Source organism: Centroberyx gerrardi, chromosome 4 (genome assembly GCF_048128805.1).
Source record: "Centroberyx gerrardi isolate f3 chromosome 4, fCenGer3.hap1.cur.20231027, whole genome shotgun sequence".
NCBI classification, from domain to species: domain Eukaryota; kingdom Metazoa; phylum Chordata; class Actinopteri; order Beryciformes; family Berycidae; genus Centroberyx; species Centroberyx gerrardi.
The window spans coordinates 29973704-29993384 of record NC_136000.1 but is presented as its reverse complement, the minus strand read 5'-3'; the positions used below and the strand labels follow the sequence as shown (position 1 = coordinate 29993384).

Sequence of the window (19681 nt, the reverse complement as noted above, 5' to 3'; positions counted from 1 at the left end):
ATTACAACGTCCCATTTCTCCACCGGCACTTTCACTTTCTCCATATTTGTTGTTGCTATGGGAAACGGCCAGCATCTCTGTCATCGCGATTGGTCGGCTGGGAAAAAGCGTTTCACGTCACCTGGCGCTTTTCTGAAAAGTTGAACATTTCTCAACTTTTGAAAGCGCTCCGCTCTGATGAAAAAAATGCCGCCTTTTGTGCGCCTTGCGGCCGCTTCCCATTTCTTTTAATGAGAAAAGGGCGCTGGCAGTTGGGGAAAAAACGCTGTGTGAACGCAGCCTTAAGGTGGAAACACCAGCAATATGTTGAAACATCTTAGGGTAACCATCTAACCATCTTATTTGTTTTCCAACTTATATCATTTTAAGAAAAGGAGCATTGAAATTTATTTTAACATGTTCAAATGTTATTAGGCAGACATTCTACACTGTGTTCAGACTCAAGAGATAATAAAACAGCTGCGTTGCTGCTGAAAACCTGTGTAGGCCTACTTTTTTTTCCACACAGAAAATTGATTGGGAATCGATAAGGGAATCGATAAAGAACCGGACCGATAAGCAGAATCGATAATGGCATTGGTATCAATAGAATCTTATCAATTCCCATCCCTAACACCAAGTCATAACTGAACTGGAAGGTAAACCACACTGGATTTGAGGTAAACACAGAACAATATTAATTAAGAGATGCGTTTTGAATGGAATCGAGGTGAGAATTCATGAAAAGACATTAATATAAAGCTTTTTATCTGACCCCTGACCTCCCTAATAGCAAATGGATCTTATTTCCATGTTCAAATTCATATCCATATCATGAGTAAGTGACAATAAGACTTGTGTAGTGTGTTCCAAGCTTTTGAACCATAACATGATTTGAGGATATACGAGCCGTTCTGCAGCTCTGTGCCAAAAGTCCAAAGTAGACTTGAGCAACTCGATTCAGTTGCTCTTTCGATTGATTTTTCTACCGTTATTCATGTTAATTAAATCTCGGCTTGAGGAAATATAACCCATAGGAACTACATTCTTAGTTAGGCTCCTGCTTTCTCTCTCCCTGACCAATTGTTTTTAACCACATGCACAGTAACATCATTTAGGATTTTGAGGCAGGTAATGTCCTTTGAGGAAAGTTGATGATTATATCTTTCTGATATCCATTCAAAACTATATTATATACTATACTGTATATGGAGCTATATTTACCCCAAAACAAATTGTACATAAACCCAAGATTGTGAAATGGTTCAATCATAAAAAAAGTAATTTGAAAACCCCAAATCAATTTAGTAATAAACAGGATTGTAAGCCATTTTTGCAAATGAAATCCTTATGGCACTTTATTATTATGTTATGACTACGAATGACAGTTCCCATTTTGCATCTCCATTTATGGGTGTACAGAATATTTTTTTACAGTGAGACTTTTGCCTGTGTGTATCCTCATTCCTAAAACATGATTCCAACATAGACCGTATTCTTCTGATTCTGGACCAGTAATGCATATGTTATGTGCATATATTCACATAAAATATGATATTTTATGTGAATAAAATGTTTCCAGAGTTGTGAAATACAATCTGTGCCTGTCTTTATAGATGTAAATGATGATTCATAATTGTAAACTGAGGACTGTACCTGAAAAATGTGGGTTACAATCCTGTTTATAGATTTACAGAACTGAGTTTGGGTTTTCAAATCACTTTTTTACGCTTGAAGCATTTCACAATGTTGAGTTTATTTGTTTTGGGGGAAGTATAGCTCCTTAGTTATCCTGCATACCTGATAGAACCCCTGATCAACGTTCAGTTCTGCTCTTTTCAATCAAAGTGATTGTGTGTCTGTGGGTTTCTCCTTTTTTATTTCTTTCTTTTCCAGAATTGACTTGATTACACGATGCAGCTACTTGTGAGTCATGTGACTTTTGTTTTCAAGCTCAAGCTCTGGTTCGCTTGTCATCGCCATGGGTCAGTGTGAACCTAAATTACCACTTTAGTTCCCCCAAAGAAAACGACCTGTAGGTGTGATCGCATCCGGTGGAGGAGGTGCAGTACCTCGCTCGGCCTCCAGGTGTCAGCAGTGCAGCGTGTTGCTGCCGCATGCCGACAGGTCACTGAGGACAAATGCAGTCTGTTAGTCAGTCATGTGAATCGCATTAGAAGATGGACAAAATAATGCCGTTAACTCATTTCTGTCTCCATAGTTTTTTTTTCCTTTCAGTTTTGTTTTTCACAGCTTGTAGGTATTAACTGAATATTACATTATGATATTTATAATGTAATGCATGTTTTGAATTTAATATTTTACATGTGGTGCAGTCAAGCTGTGATTGATTGTGATTTTTCTGTTGCAGAATATGAATTGTTAAACTAATAAAAACAGTACAGCCTCTTGTTAGTGCTGCTGTGTCTCATCTGAATACCTTGTCTTTCTTTCTCTTTCTCTCTCATATGTTATGTAGTTTCATAGTTGGAAGTCTGTGATTGCATGTATTTCTCTGTCAGTTGTGTGTGTGTGTGGGCCACTTCACAGTATTTTTGTATACTCAGCTTTGTTGTGTTGCTGGTGTGTGTGTGTGTGTGTGTGTGTGCGCGTGCGTGCCTGAAAAAGAGACAGAGACCATTTATAGGCCTGCTGTCATTATAGGAGGATATATTAACGCCTATTGAAGTTAAGCACTTTGCCATAGTTTGCCTTATTGGGTAGCGAGGCCAAGAGGACTCCACAAGATTGACTGTGTGTTATTGCAGGGAAACAAAAGGCCAAGCAACCAGCCTAATTGGACACACACACACACACACATACAGTATGGGATTAGACCAAGTAATCCCACGCGAAATATGTGAGCCTGTAATCCCAATAATTTAACATATGGTGGACAAATCTGTGTATAACTTGGTACTGACAGCGTTAGGCAGGCCTAATGAAGATAATGATAAAAGACAATGTACCTCCATTCTTCCTGATTAACAATAAACAAACTCTGGTGCATCAATTCACTAAACCTTAAGATATGGCAAAGTCCCTTTATCTAATGTCATTTATTACCAAAACCTCCAAACCTGCTTCTGTAAACAGACTAAATTTCTGGGGACAAAGTGGAGCAATGACTAATGACTGACCACATATTATTATTATTTAGTCAGTGTGATAAATTATTAGATATAGGTAGGATGTGTCACTTTGAACAAATCTGTCTCTTCTTTGGGATAATGTGTGTATGTGTAACTTAACAACCGCATATATGGTACTAACAGCACATAGTGGCACATTAACATGGGTTGTGTTGAGAAGTAACACAAATGTACACACAGGTATGCTAACTGACACATCCTTAAAGGGAACATTGGTCCTAAATGCTCCTCTAAATGTGATTTTCTTTGTAGACATGGCTCCCAAATAGATTCCTGCCTGTTTTAGCTTGATCTTTGCTCTCCATTACAATGATAAAGACTAAAAGATGACATTTGGTCTGTTAGGGCTAAGGTAGGCCTACTGTATGTCGACTGCCACACCTTGCAAACCCAAATGCGTCTAAAGGCCTCCCTGTGGAAAAGATAAAGCTACAGACAATCTCCAAACCCATTCCACCTGATTGAGAATTCAAACAAACTGTATCTCCCTTCTCCCAGCGCTGTCTCCTGTCCTGTCTGTATTTATGATCCGAGTTTGCGCACTGAGCGCCTCCATTGTCTAGCCAGCAGCAGCAACAGCAGCAGCAGCGGCGGCAGCGGCGGAGCGGAGAAGAGCGGAGAGGAGCGGAGCGGAGCGGAGCGCCGATCCGAGAGCGCAGGGGAGCGGCTCACTGTGACCCCGATCTCCGGTGATTCACGACCGCCGGGAGGTGCGGGGGGGGGGAACCTACCGGACCGGACAGACAAGCGCGGACGGCAGCGTCGTTTCACGAGACAGACCGTCGTGTCGGCGGTCAGACAGACAGCAACAGTTGTCACGATGTCTGAGATCAGATGAGGCGCGAGCAGCGGAGTGAACATTGCGGCGCTGCTGTGATCCGGGCCGGGCGGGATAAACGTGTTGCTGCTGCTGCGTCCCGCCTGCACTGATATGACACACACCCGTCTCGATTACCTGGGAGATCAACGGGGAGTGTGAGACGCATCCGCGGTTCGTCGTTCTGGGGTTCGGGCATCGTTCAACTTGTCACCCAGCCCCGGTTGTGTCGAGGTTTTCTGTGCGGGCGAGGTGAATCCAGACGTCGGGGCTGGCTCATGTTCCGCTCAGCAGGGAAACGGGCTGTTGCGTCTGCGGAGAGTCAGAGCTGACGAGCCTGCCGAGACAGACAGACAGGCAGGCCGAGAGACAGACAGGAGCGAGGGGAGGGGGGCGACAGCCTGTGTCGGCTCTCTCGACCCGTTGCGGATCGAGCCGAGCCCCCTCCCGCCTGTTTTCACCGAGAACCCCCACCCATTCGCCTCCCGCTTTGGATGGGGGGAAAGCAGAGCACGGCGGGCCGGCCCCGGGGTGCTTTTCCCGGCGTCTCTACGGATGACAGCGCGGTGCCACCCTCGGCCCACTTCGGCCACTACCGGCCGAGCGGCACCATGGGCCTGCGGAGCCGCTCGGTGAGCTCCGTGGCCGGGATGGGCATCGAGCACAGTCCCGCCGTGCCCTTCGGCTTCTACACCCCCAGAGGGACGGACTCGGACCGAGCCGGAGGGGGGTCGGCGGGCACGACCGCCGCCCCCCACGGCACCGGCTACCAGGACACGGGGGGCGGAGGGCACCACACGGACGGGGTGCTCTATCTGGGGTCCCGGGGGTCGCTGGCTGACACCTTGCCCCTGCACATCGCACCCCGCTGGTTCAGCGCGCACAGCGGTAAGGGCGGTCACACACATGCACACACACACACACGTATGCACGCGCACAAACACTCATCAGGCAGAATTTGGGTAATCTTGAAGGATTAATCAATAGACAAAACCATACTGAATCTCCATCAGCTCCATGCACTTACCAGACAAACACACACACACACACACACACACACACACCTTGCTTACTTGTAGGTAGCCTGCTGAATGACACCAATGCGGGTGCCATTAAATTTCACAGCTACCCAGGGAAGTTCACCCCAGCCTCAGGATGCTGTGTTAGTGTGTATGTGTGTGTTTATGTGTGTGTGTGTTTGTGTCTGTGTGTGTGGGAGAGAGAGAGATTGAAAAGGGTAGAATGAGAACCAGCATGACTGTTGAGTTAAGGCTTAAAAACAAGCAGGCCTAGGTAAGGCAATGAGATCCCTGCTGGTTCTTATTAAATGCACAGTAACAGCAATATGAAAAAGACTGATATATGGGGCAGATATTGTCCTTTCAGTAAAAATCAGGTCTGGTCCAGTCAGTGTGGTCCACCTCTGATATGATGCAGTTTGATTGATTACATATTTACTGTAGAATTGATCAATACTACACTGATTGTTTATGGGAGGCCCTGAACCTGACTTGATTCTAATGAGCCATTTTGAACACTGAATACTGTACTAATTGTTCTGCATGAAAACGATATGAAATTCCGCACAAAAAAATATCAGTATCAGCCTTCATAACCTCGCATCGGCCGAACCCTCATATGAAACAATAGGTTATCGCGTCAGCTGAGGGGAAATCTTTTTTTTTTTTTGCAGTGTGTGTGTGTGTGTGTGAAATGGGATCTGGTGATCACAGCGTCGCAGGGCGCGCTCGGTCTCGACTGTCACTGCTGCACCGTCTGCGTAGGTCATTCCTTGTTGTGTGAAATGACACTAATAAGCCTGTTGCCAAATCTGGCTGAGTCAATTAGCCTGCCGATTAGAGAGGGGGGGGGGGGGGGCAGAGAGGATGGAGGGAGAGAAGGGGTTGGGAGGGGTTGAGGGGTGGGGTGGTGTGTGTGTGTGTGTGTGTGGGGTGAGGGGTGGTGGTGGTGGGGGGGGGGGTTGTTCATGGTTATCATCGGCTTACCACTCGCTCCACAATATGTTTCTCTGTGTGACTGAGCCTGTCAGGCCGTGAGCCTCAGCTACACACACACACACACACATATATCTATACACATAAACACACACACAAATGTACATATACACTTGCACACACACACAAACACACACCGAGCAATAAAGTCCTCGAGGAAGATTATAGACACACTCTCCTCTCTCTCTCTTTCTCTCTCACACACACACACACACACACACACACACACACACGGGGCTCAGCCAGGTCCCCAGGCTCTCATTACCAAAGCCCTGACCGGCTCACAGCAGGAGAATAGCAAGTTGGACGTCAACATCTCGGCTGTTTTTCCTTCCCTACATCGCCTAGCGACCCCGATGTGCTTTCATATCAGTGGGAGGAGATGACACTGTGGGGATGGCAGGGCCAGCTCAGGAGAAACTCTAACTCAGGTTAGAGAGAGACAGGCTGAACACCGAGGCCTTCAATATATACAGGCAACAAAATCTTGACGGAGGCATATGCCGGAATGCCTTGGTTTTAATGAAGAAATGCATCTTTTTAGGTTCTCCTTTTTTGCTTATTTTGAGTTGCATCATTTATACAATATACAGGCAATACCAGCAGAAAGGCTTCCCTTCAGAGACCAGCTTAGGAAAATTTTCTCGCAATATGTTGTTTTTTACACTACATTCTACATTATCGAGTCTGTGTGTTCATGTCTAAATTCCCCATTTGCCTGAAACTGGCTTTCCAATGATGTTTTTGGGCGTATAGCATTTGGGTGTGTCGTGTGGGCGTGGTCAGCAGGGAGCTGGTTGTGGCTATCAAGGTGAGGCTAGCGGCCACAGAGCAGGAAGTCACAGTAACAACAACAACGGAGGAAAGCAGGAGGTAAAGAAAGAAAATCTCACCGTGTAATGGTGGGTTGCTACTGTAGGGAGTTTTACCCCTATTCATCCATTTTGACTAATTTGGTAGCACTTTAATTGCATGGGCATGAACTTTGATATTCCTCAAAACAAATAAAGCACCAGCAAAAATGTGCATGGTACACTTAAAGTAAAGGAACTCTGGAATGCTGTGGGCTGCTTCTTCTAGCATGGTTCTGGTCTACTCTTAGGGCATTATCACAGCTAGTAGGTTTGGAGCTGTTATTTCAAACCCTGGAGCAGTTTCCTCCTTAGGTGTGTTGGTTTGTCCAAATGAGAACACAGCAATCGGACCGAGACCTCGATGAGTGGGAGGTTTCTCAGTACGTTTCCAAACCAAATCTGGAGCTTTGTTTGGACTGAAGATGTGGTCTGACCGTGGTTCCACCCAACTGTAGGAAGCACTGTGCGTTATGGGTTAAACACGGGAAATGTGTTCAGTAGGAAAATCGAAAATGTTCACAGTGTCAGCAGAATCTTAAGTGAAAAGGTATCAATTATTTATTCAGTATCTCATTCCATAAACAGTGGGATAATCCTTTGGTACACATGAGGACCACAAGAGGCACAATTCCCGCAAAGAGTTTGACAGCAAATGCGATGATCCACTAACGAAGCTGAAGCTGATTCTTCATGTTTGTTTACCCGGGAAGAAAGTACTTTTCTAAACCTGTTTTCTGACCAGTGAAGGAAATGACGAAATATGGTTTGCTTGAAATGTTCCCATGTGAAACGTAACCAAACCAATGCGTAGAACTCAACCCCCAGCCTGTCCTGGACTTCACAGTCCAGGACGACCTTGGGTACTGCCCTGCGTCTGCGTTCGTTAACATTCATTTGCATCAGTTTGGGCCACGGAATGCAATCGGTGAAGATGCGAGACACAAATGGGGGTTGCAGCCAAAGGATCCAGCAAAAAACAGCAATTGGAGCTGACTGTCGTCCAGAAGTACAAGTCGCTGTTCCGCTCTGAAACATCCGCTGAGTCAGACTGCACCGATCCAGACGGAGATTCCCCTCAGTGTTGGCGGCTTGGTGGATGAGGCTGACTTACAGTAGGACAGACCGTAGAGACGCCACCTGAATACCGAGACCTTCAAGAAAAGGGTCAAAATATACTTACGAAGTGTGGTGCTTTACCTATTCCCAGTTGGAGCTGTAGGCCTGGTCAGTTACTCTTCGGAACAGGGTGATTCAGTGACTTTTGATTTCTCGCAATATTTCACCCATCATTCTGTCAGTGTTGACGAAGGCGTACAGGGAAAGGTTGGAACATCGGAAAACCAGCGCCAGCGCCAACCCGGACTTCCCTCAGCGTGTCTCTGGCATGCATCTGGTCCGCTCCTCCAGAAGGAAAGATCAATGCTAGTCACTGAGAACATAGTGATTGTACAGTAAGCAATCTGGGGTCCAATCTGGTCGTGGAGACAGCCTTTGTATATCGCTTACATTGACGTGACGTTCTTCAAGCCATGCATGACCGCTTGTCTCTTGTCATTCTGGAAGACGCTGAAGACATTGAAGCTTGTATGTATTCACAAGGCAAAAAGCTACAAGCTGCTGACATGACTTGTGGTAAGAAAGAGAGAGAGAAAAAGGCATATGGGGGTCACCCTGCCTTAAAGAGCTGCTAACCCTAAACGAATTTCATTAGTCTGGGTTTCAAAGGGGAGTTTTAGTGTCTCATGATGGTCTAAATGCTGTTTGGACCAAGACAAAGAGAGATCTATCTAGTGAAGCCTGACCAATTCACTGCATAGAGGCCATTCTTTCAGCAGCTATATAGCTATATATAAATAGGGCTATAATTGATTATTATATCTGCCTATTGACGCTGGGATACTTACCTAAACCTTTAGGAGACAAGCTTAGGAGGCCATAAGGAGGCCATATACATACATGCAGTGCTTAATATTATGTTCTTGTTTGTATAGAACGAGAAAGAGCATACAGAGAGAAAAATACTCAGGCCTTGACCTTTATATTCACAAAGGGGTTGTTGTTGACATAGGGAGGGATTGTTGTTGACATATACACACGCGCGCGCACGCACACACACGTACAGTCCACTCCTGGATGGATTCTCAAAAGATACTCAGCTCTGCTGTGTTGAGAACACTTAGCCCTTCACTCTCTGTGCTTCTCTGTAAAATGGCTGTTAATCAGGCGGGCCACAGGTGCCTCTCCCCCTGTTTGCCCTTGGGAGGTTAGTGCATGCATTGTGTGTGTGTGTGTGTGTGTGTGTGTGTGTGTGAGAGAGAGAGAGAGAGAGAGGGAGAGAGAAAGAAAGAAAAAGTCGAAACCGTCGTCATAGGGGAGAACAGATTGTCTCTTTAAAATTCAAGACGAAGGTCGGTGGTGATGCAGAAGAGTGTGTGTGTGTATGTGTGTGTGTGTGGCGATGAACATCTATTCAGATGTTAAGAGATGCGTTTACTAGGCTAATGTTAATCACGACACAGACCAGTAAGAGCCTTGCCACTGCATTTGTAATGTAGCCTCATGTGGTCTCCCCTTGAGATCGCATACACTCACACACACATACTGTCCACACACACCCACCCACTCAAACACACACACACACACACACACACACACACACACACACAGCATATAGAGAGCAGTGGCAGTCAAGTTGCCTCTCCTTCTCATCCATCTTTGGTCCTGTGCAGGTAGAGGTCAAACAAGCCACGCCGGGGCAGATTAAATGGCTGCTCCCTCATTCAGCAACATGAATGGGTTGGAAGATTTATCCTTCATTCATGTTTTTTACAGCAGCTTCATCCGCCGACAGAACATATGGCCGCTCGCATCTGTGGGAATGAGACCTCATAGGGAGGATCTGTCGTCTGACGTTCAGCGCTGTGTCTGTAGTTGATAGGGTATTTAGCCACAAACACGGCTGGGATTTTGTTTTGTTTTTTAAGTGGGGGGAGAAGCGGTCTGCAGGGCCCAAAACTGGCACCCGCCAAGCGCCACATGTTGGTAAAATTTGTCTTTGGCAGATAAATCAATAAGTGTCTTCCGCCATACTGGCTGGTAACTATTAGAGACAATAACATTTGAATGTCTGTCTGAGTTCTGCTGCACTTCATGATGAATTACAAACCTGATCCACTGAAGGTTGAAGTTTTAAATGAACACACAATACCTGATTCTGTACATTAAATAGCACTGAAAATGGTATTTCAATGCAAAATGTATATTGATTATTTTGACTGGTAAAACTTGCAGGATTTTTTCCTCTTCTGTATGTTAATTGTCGTTTCGGGGTAAGATGCAGAACAGATAAAACAGATAAATGTCTTTGTTCTGATTTTAAACTGCATTAATATAGATCCTGTATATTGATATAGACGAGAGGAAGATATCTATTACATAAATGGATATCCTCCTCTGATGGTTGGCAGGGACATTTTTCATTGGAAGAAGATGGAACGCGGTGCGGATACTGCAGATAATGTAAACAGCTTTAATTTCTTGCTTCAGAAAATATATTAATATATTATGTAAGGAGGGTAAGATGTAGGCCGGTAGCTGGATCATCGTTCTTATATTTGCAGTGGATATTTGTCCATGCTGAATTCCTTCTCTATGCCCAGAGCGATTACATTGGATTGCATCGTTGACCAATCAGATTGCTTGATTGCAACGACTCGTGGTATAAGGTGACACATGTACTTTGATTGCACTGATTAGTCAGAGAAACGAAGCCTTTGAATTCATTTTAAGCATTTGCTTTTTGCTTTTTCTCGGCCTTTGTGCGCCAAATAGCCGGTGTTTGCCCTTTTTGGTCGCTCATGATTGGTCCCAATGTTCCAGAGCCAGCTGTCAGCGGGAAGTATGAGAGGTTGGACAGTTTGACAAGGGTTGGACCTGGAGACCTGTCACTAAAGGCTGGAGTCCCTGTAATTAATATGTCGACAAAAGAGACAGATGTGACAGAATGAATAGGCCGGAAGAGAGACAGACAGAGTGAATGAATCATCAAAGAAACAGACAGAAAAGAATAAATCTGTTCGATGTAGTCTGTAGTCGCTAGAATGTGACTGGATGAGACAGACATGGGATGTAGTGGAGGGTAAAGCCACCTAAACTCAGTTTTTACAATGACATAAACCTTTATGACCTAAATTCATATCATAGTAAGTAGCATAACACTGATTTATGTTATATGAAGATAGGGTCTTTTAAGGGGAAAATGCATAAATGAATGCTTTGCTGGATTTGATTTTTATTTCTTTTGGTGGTGATTTGCCTACTTGAGGTCATAGTATACCCTCCTTTTTATTTACCACTACATGACTCAACTGACGTAAGACAGATAAACACACAGTCAGACAGGTAGTCAGTAGGTTTGGGCTGATATTCTATAATATCGACATTCGATAATATCGAATATCGTGATATTTCCCGAATATCGCAATATTTTTGACGGTATCGAATATGGCCTTTGTTTCCTCCAATACTTGAATAGTAAGATCAAATTTTGCCTAGAAACTAATTTAGAATAAATACAATAAAAAGAAAAATATTGGCGGTACAGTCTTGCGATATAACATTTTGGATATCGCCCAAGCCTAGTAGTCAGAATAAATTAGCAGGGCAGCAGACCAGTGGAGAGACAGACTGGCTGACCAACAGCCAGGCAGGCAGACAGAGACAGGAGAAATAGCCAGGAAGACAGACAGACAAACAGGCAGACAGACAGGTTAGATCCTACCCCCGACCCAAAGACAACTGGCTGTACAGTACAAGCCAGTGCTTTACCAAGCCTTTGATCATTACATCTATCAGTCACCCACGATGCGTCCGTCAGACCAATGGGCCTCTCGTCCTCCTGCCCTCTGCCAATACAGCATCAGTGCTTAATCAATACAGCATTTACACTCTACCTCTGACCAATAAGTTTCATCCCTGCTGACCTTGGCTGCAAATTCCCTCATGCTAGGGGTAGAAAAGCACTTTTTACGGCTTAATAATATGGCCTGTTTGAATAGAATAGAATAGAATAGAATAGAACAGAATAGAATAGAAGCTTTGCAGCTGTGTCACAAATTGCCCAGCAGCCTGGTGCCACTAGAGAACTGGCTGAGCACAAGTTTAAATCTATAACAACCAGGAGGCTAGCTCAAAAAGTTTGTTGTGATGTGGGTGTAGGTCAATTCAGTAATGTAATAAGTGAAAGTGAACAGTCTGCTAAAGTAGATTTGTTTCCAAATGTAGTTTACTGTGACACAGTAAACTGTTTTGTCTTTAGCTCTAGTCTCTTCTCCAAAACACTCTGAAGAGTCAGCTCAGTTAAGCTGAACTAACTGTTAGCTAGCTAACTAGCCAGCAGGCTCATTTAGCAAAGCAACCAATATTAAAGGAACACTTTGGCATTTTTTAACCTTATCTCCATATATTGGTCCTTACTAATACATGCTGTGAGACGGCACCATGTCTGTCTACTCGCTCTGTGTCTCGGAGACGGGCTGTGGGAAGTCCAAGAATCCAGGAAGATAGCAGTGGTAGTTTCTATGAGTTGGAAATTCCCGCTGATGACATCATCGCCAGGTGAATTTTGGGACGTCCCACAGCCCGTCTCCGAGACACAGAGCGAGTAGACAGACATGGTGCCGTCTCACAGCATGTATTAGTGAGGACCAATATATGGAGATAAGGTTAAAAAACGGCGAAGTGTTCCTTTAATATTGACATATGACTACTAGCCACATGTTATTGTGCAATGCTAGTGTGCAAAGTGTCTTTACAACAAGACAGTGATAGTTAGCTGACCAGATACTATGTTAGCTAGCTAACTAGTTGACATTATGTAAACACAAAATTGATCAGTGATAAAATGAAATTCCCATGTTTGTTTGGTATTGATGAGACAGCCACGTTCAGCAAAATTCAGTTTCAAAGACTTAAAAAAAACTGGAGTGGCAAACGTGCCCATAGTTACATACACAGACACAAAATACATACAGTTTCACTCTTTTGTACACATACACACATATAGGCCTAGCCTGTGTATATACACACACACGGACACACGCACATACACATACATGTAGATAAACACACACATTTCACACTTACACAAACACACAAATGCGCATGTTCGCATATACACACACATATAAACAAACACACACACAAACATACAAATACAATTTCCCTCTTTCACACACACACACACACACACACACATAAATACATGCACACAGCTACCCTACACCAGATTAAAAGGTGAACCAGTGGCTCCTTTCACGATGTTGGGTGTAATCTCCTGCCTGGGAGTTCACTCATCCATCAGAGGTGCAAAGCAAATTACTCAGCAACCCCATCACTCTCTCTCTCTTTCTCTCTCTCTCTCTCTCTCTCTCTCTGTCTCTCTCTCACAGAGCGGATGTCTGCCATGCTATTGTTCTCAGATTAGAGAGGCATAAGCAAATCTTCCACTTCTATACACAGGCGCTTTATAATTTAAATGTAAATAGTGATAAAAACAAATCACGCGTCTGGACAGACACACACACACACACACACACACACACATTTGTGTTATTGTGTTATTATTCCCTAACACTTACCTCCTACTTATCCCTTACCGCTATGCATAAACTTAATCCTTACCCTAACCTAAAACTGATTCTAACCTTAAAGGAATACAGCAAGCTTTGGGGAGATAATCAATTTCAACATTAAGTGATGAGAACATAAACACCAAAATCGCCCGTGTGTCCCCGGTAGATCATTGGCCGGGGACACATAGTCATAGTTTTGGGGTTTTTCTTTCTTAAGAGTTTTTTTTTTTTTCATTTTTAACCTTTATTAGACAGTTCAAAGTTGAGACAGGAAAGATTGGGAGAGAGAGAGAGGGATGACATGCGAGCCACCAGGATGCCCATTTTGAGTCATAGTTAATCTCAAACAGTATGTAGCACGCTATACCAGATATCCGCCATTCACTTAGCTGTTGAATGGATTCAACCAATCACAAGTGGGAGTTGCTTCATGTAAACAGAGCACCCTGGAAACACCCACTTATGTGTCATATTTTGTGTGAATTTTACTACTCTCCTACACAAAACCGCCAGACTTGCATATAATTTAAAATTACTTACCATTTAGCCTTAGAGCTAATACAAGTTCTTATTTTCTCACTTTTGAGATAATGCTAGTGGCTACTATCACTCAACATAGTGTATGCTAAAGTGTTAGCATGGAGCGTACTATCACTCAATGCTACAGTGTTAGCATGGAGCCTAGTATCACTCAACATAGTGTATGCTAAAGTGTTAGCATGGAGCCTAGTATCACTCAACATAGTGTATGCTAAAGTGTTAGCATGGAGCCTAGTATCACTCAACATAGTGTATGCTAAAGTGTTAGCATGGAGCCTAGTATCACTCAACATAGTGTATGCTAAAGTGTTAGCATGGAGCGTACTATCACTCAATGCTACAGTGTTAGCATGGAGCCTAGTATCACTCAACATAGTGTATGCTAAAGTGTTAGCATGGAGCCTAGTATCACTCAACATAGTGTATGCTAAAGTGTTAGCATGGAGCCTAGTATCACTCAACATAGTGTATGCTAAAGTGTTAGCATGGAGCGTACTATCACTCAATGCTACAGTGTTAGCATGGAGCCTAGTATCACTCAACATAGTGTTTGCTAAAGTGTTAGCAACTTCCTGCAATTTGACATGTAGATACGATTTTGGACTTGTTTTTGTAATTTAGTAATGACTTAGTATTATTTAGTAATTATTATATTATTATATTAGGGTAAGTAGCCTATATGTATTTAGAGACTTGAATGTACTGCTCTTGTGATTATTGAAAACTAGATTCTCCCTCATTCACTCACTATTGTAACTCACCCTATTCAGTGGTTTATCACCTCTCCTTCTTTTCCTCCACTGCTACTGTTCCCTTCTCCTTTTCTTCTCCTCTTTGACACTTTCCCCTCATATTCTTCATAATTCTCCTTTATGTTCTCTTTTTTCTTTTTCTTTTCTCTTCTGTCCCTGACCTAGCCTACTCACCTTTTATTTTTCTCCTCTCTCCTTTTATACTCTTCTCTTTTTATCTTCTCTGGTTATTTGTCTCCACTTTCCGCCGTCTCCTTTTATTTCTCCTCTCAACTCTTTTGTTCCCCTCTTGTCTCCTCTTACTGTAATCTCCTCCTCTCCCCCTTTCATTAATTTCTCCTGGCCTCTCTTCTGTTTCTTCCTGTTTTATTCGTCCTCTCCTCTCTTCTCTTATTTTTTCAATTCTCACCTCCCCTTTACTTCCTCGACTCACATAGCTATAGGGAGCCGAAGGTTGACTAGCAGCTAAGTGACTAGCGCGATTTTCCATTGACCACAAAGTAGTATTTGTTACTGCAACTAACTCATTTTATGGCGGAGAAACATACAGAAAAGACTTTGTAACGAACTACAACATAGTAACCAACTGTTGATAGCAGACTGATCCGCCTGAGTAGGGAGATGCAATTTGGGACTTCACTAAAGTGTGAGTTCAGGCTCATGATAGTAGCTGCCAACATTTTTTTTACCGTAGCCTGAAGCTCTAGCTAGCTAGCTGGTGATGAAGATGGAGATGGAACATTCCAACTTTTAAATGAAGCCAAGTGAGATGTGTTGATGCATACTACAATTAAAACCATATTGCTTATATGAAATAACCTCCTATACACTGATGTAGGGTTGACGGAAATGACATCAACATCGGCTTCCTATTCCATGGTGGATCAATTGAATTTGAAAGACACATAGGCTACAATATTTGAGATCTAAATATTCTTACCTTGATATGAACAAATGAATAAGCTAAATAGTAGGTCAATAAAACATCTGATCAGCTAGTTAGTGACAGTTTAGCTAACGTTAGAACTTTAGAGTCAAACTATTGTACACAACTTCATGCTCCGCTGGTTTGATAGAGACCGGAAGTCATTCATTCCACTGAGGATGGAAATTGTAAACAAAAAGTATCTCAATATACTGTAAGTCAACAGAAACTATTTTTACCATCTGTTTTCATAACAAGCTTTTGGTACCAAATTGGTTATTTATTTATTTTTTTGCTCTTTTCATTTTTCAATAATGAAAAATAAGGAATGAAACATTTTCCCTCGGGAATGAAGGGACATAAATAGTCAACTTTCCTGGGAGGGAACGTTCACCTCATGCGTTCAACATGAAAGCTAAACTGCACAAACTCGACACGGTGAGTACCGAGCTTTCCTCCGTACTTGTTCCAGTTCCCTGACAGTATGCAGGCAAAGCCGTAGTTCTCACTTCCAACCACTTTCGTCTTCGCTGAAAATACCATTAGGCAGACTAGACCGCTTTACCTGCTGAGAATCTACCAGACAATCTATCTATCTATCTATCTATGACCTATTCTACATAATCTAACTTGGTCCTCATATCCTCCCATATATACTGCAACAGCACACACACACACACACAGACAACAAGTAAATGCGACTGTTGATGCGTGATGTACGCGGTACACATAAGGACACACAGGCACAATTAGAGCGACTCAGATCCATACAGTTGGGTGTTGTGGCTGGATTTCATGGCCAAGTCTTTTAGGAACATGGGGATTGGAGAACATCTGTGCCGCTGAACTGTCTGGTTGCGGGATTCAAGAATATAGGTCAGCGCTGCAATTTATTTCTGTTTCCTCTCCCCTCTCTCTCTCTCTCTCTCTCTCTCTCACATACACACACACACACACACACATACACACTCTCTCCATCTTTCCTTGTCTCTTTCCTCCCTGTTAGCTCAGCACAGTGGGTACACAGAGGAAGCAGAGGCGTGTGAGGACACAGACACACACACACTCTCGCACACACACATTCTGCATACATGCAAGGGCAAAAAAGGACAGAAAAGAGTACAGAATGAGAGGATGAGCAAGAGAGGATTGAATGAAAGAGAGACTACAAGGGGAGGTTTAGGGAGGTTTTCGGTTGCTGTGACAACCACGTAGCTGCCTATCACTGCTGTTTTCAAGAAGTGCGAGCACGCGCGCGCCCACGTGCACGCTCTCTCTCTCTCACTCACACACACACACACACACACACACCTGCACATGCACGCTCCCTTCAGCTTTGCAAATGTCGCCTCCACCCTCACAACTCCCTTTCTTCCAATCCTCACTTTGTCCATGAACACGCACGCACACACACACAAATGCTATATACACACAGATTTGCAGAGAAAGAAGCAGAGCATGAGGTCAGGCAAGAAAGAGAGAGAGGCACCAAGAGAGCGAGTAAGGTAAACCGGGAGAGATCTGAGACAGACAGTCTGAAAGAGAGTAGATTATTGACGTGTTCCCTTACAGGTCCTCGTTTTAAAAACTCTTCTGCTGCTTCCCTTTTACCTTTCTGTCTCAAGGCTTCATCAAGGGTGCATCAGTTGTGCGTGTGCGTGTCAACACCATATGTAATTGCAAGTGGTAGGACAATTACCTAGCAGCGAGCGCCCTGGCGGTCACCGTGATAGCGGTGGGCACGGCGACCGTTGCCATGGACAGCGCCTAAATGGCGTCACGGCAGAGCAAAGAGACTTTCTAAAGATAAACCTCTGACTTCTGCAGCAAGCACAGCAGCAGCGGCATTCAAACAGGCTGTTCGTGTTGCCTGATGATACAGGCTGGACTGCTGTGTCGCACCTGACCCGACTGATTTTCACATCTTTTTATCAGCAATATCAAAGGAAAATTCCACCCACAGATACTCAACTGTTAGACATCATCAATCTGTGATCTTCAATGCATTCCAGGAGTGATTTTGTGATGAAGTGTTGTAATTTACTCTTTTGGGGTACCCACTTTCCCTCAACCTGCCTTGTCTACTTCTACTTCAGTTAGTGATTTCATACATTTCGCGAAATGGGGCGCGAACTTGTTGTTGTTTATCAAAGGTGGGCATATGGGCATAAAAATATAGCTAGCTGGCCTACTAGCGTGTCTAGGATCGTGGCCAAGCCCCTTACTCAAAATGCCTTGCCTTGTGGCTGCATTGCATTCTGGTCAATTGAGGCTACAGTCCGTAGAGAAATTTCTCCCTGTATGATTGTCGAACGTCTCTCGGTGCAAAATGGCGGCTCTAGAAAGAAGCCCTCGCTCTTTGATTCTGAGGGCTGACACCAAAACCTGACGTTTACCGCTGATGTTTTAGATAGTTACAAAAAAATCTGATATTAAATTCCATTGTTTCTCCACTGGAAATGCCTCGATGTGACGTCACATCATCTACATTTGGCCAGTTATCCACAGGAATAAGAAAAATACACCAAACAAGGAAATGGACCCAGAATTACATTGCCAGTAGTTGTAGAGTTTTGGGTTGGGTTCTCCTTTATCTCATTACTCTTTGTCTATCCCTGTACCACTGATATATTTGAAGAAATCCATGCAGCCTCCACTGTTTGCTCCTAAAGCAAAGCAAGATGCCAATTTTCATTACTACTTGTGTTGTCGCAGCCATTCTACTATAGCTTGTACTTGCCACATCGGTGGCATTTTGGGTATGCAAGAACTCCACCAATGACATTGACATTGAGAACTTTCCCCTGCTCTTCTTTCACCTCTGATTTAACACCACCGTCAACAAACCAAAACCCATGTTTATCTGTCACATACTGTCAGTATACTTGTATCAAAAGCTCAAACAGCTCCAAGTATAAAAAAAAATGGTTTAATCCAGTTATTCACTTTGTAAACGAAGATAGTAGTGGGGCAACAGCATTTCCAAAGAGTGTCCGTACTTGACTGAAATATCCACATTTATAATGGTGGTGCAAAATGGCATCTCAGGTTAAAATACATCATTCAATTCAATTGAATATTCATGACAATGCGTGACACTGACGTAGATACAGAAAAAGTTGTTTTTTTTTACCTTTGAATCGACTTAAGGTTACACCTAAAAGGAAATTAAGCTCAGTCTGGGTTTAAACAATTAAGACAGTGGCAGTCTAATCATGGCAAAAAACCTCTGGCCAATGAATCTTAATTTCTTAGCAGCCAAGGTATTTTTTTTACAATAGATGCATATGTTATGCCATCATTTCTGTGCTTCATATGGATGAGGGGTTGTTCATGTGATACCTCATCTTTACCCAGTCGCTGTAGAGGGAACAGCATACCATAGCAACTGCCTCATGCATGTAGCTCCGCTGTGACCGTCGTTCATGCAGATTGAGTTATTTCTCTCAGTGCTGTTTACTGAGCCTTGCCAGGCACCGCTGTATTCTCTAGAGAGAAGGGCTCTGAGGGGTTGATTGGGCATTCAGGGACTCTCTCTTACCAAACATCATAATTTCATCCCCCGGTGACGCCGGATCAGGCGGACCCAGAGCGCAGTCCGCACCGTCTTTGCACTGTGGCCCCATTCTTTCTTATTCTGCCTCTAATTATACATCTCTCTCTCTCGCCCTCCCACTCGCACTTCACCCTCTCCCTTGTGCTGACAATCTCACCTCCATCTGAGGCCACGTTACCTTCCGGGATGAAATGCAAAAACAAAACAATAGGCCCGTTCCTTGCTTTTCTCTCTCTCTCTCTCTTTTTTCTGTAAGCTAACCCTTCTCTCTCCTCCCCCAACTTCCATCCCTCGCTCCTTCTCTGAATCCCTCTCTCCCTCCCTCCCTCCCTCCCTCCCTCTCTCTCTCTCTCTCTCTCTCTCTCTCTCTCTCTCTTTATTTTTCTCTTTCTCTCTCATTCGGTCCTGTTCCCATGGAAACTGCTGGTCTTTCCGGTAAGGTAAAGAGAGAGTTTGTTG

The 19681-nt window shown here is 43.8% G+C and overlaps 1 protein-coding gene across 1 annotated transcript in view; it reads left to right on the top strand.

Moving 5' to 3' along the window:
* Positions 1 to 4442: 4442 nt before the first annotated feature.
* The window catches only part of znrf1 (zinc and ring finger 1), a 35767-nt gene continuing 20528 nt past the window's right edge, over positions 4443 to 19681 (top strand). Inside the window, exon 1 of the mRNA XM_071905414.1 lies at positions 4443 to 4836. Within this exon, the coding sequence (XP_071761515.1) occupies positions 4443 to 4836 (394 nt within the window). The remainder of the gene's footprint in view (positions 4837 to 19681) is intronic.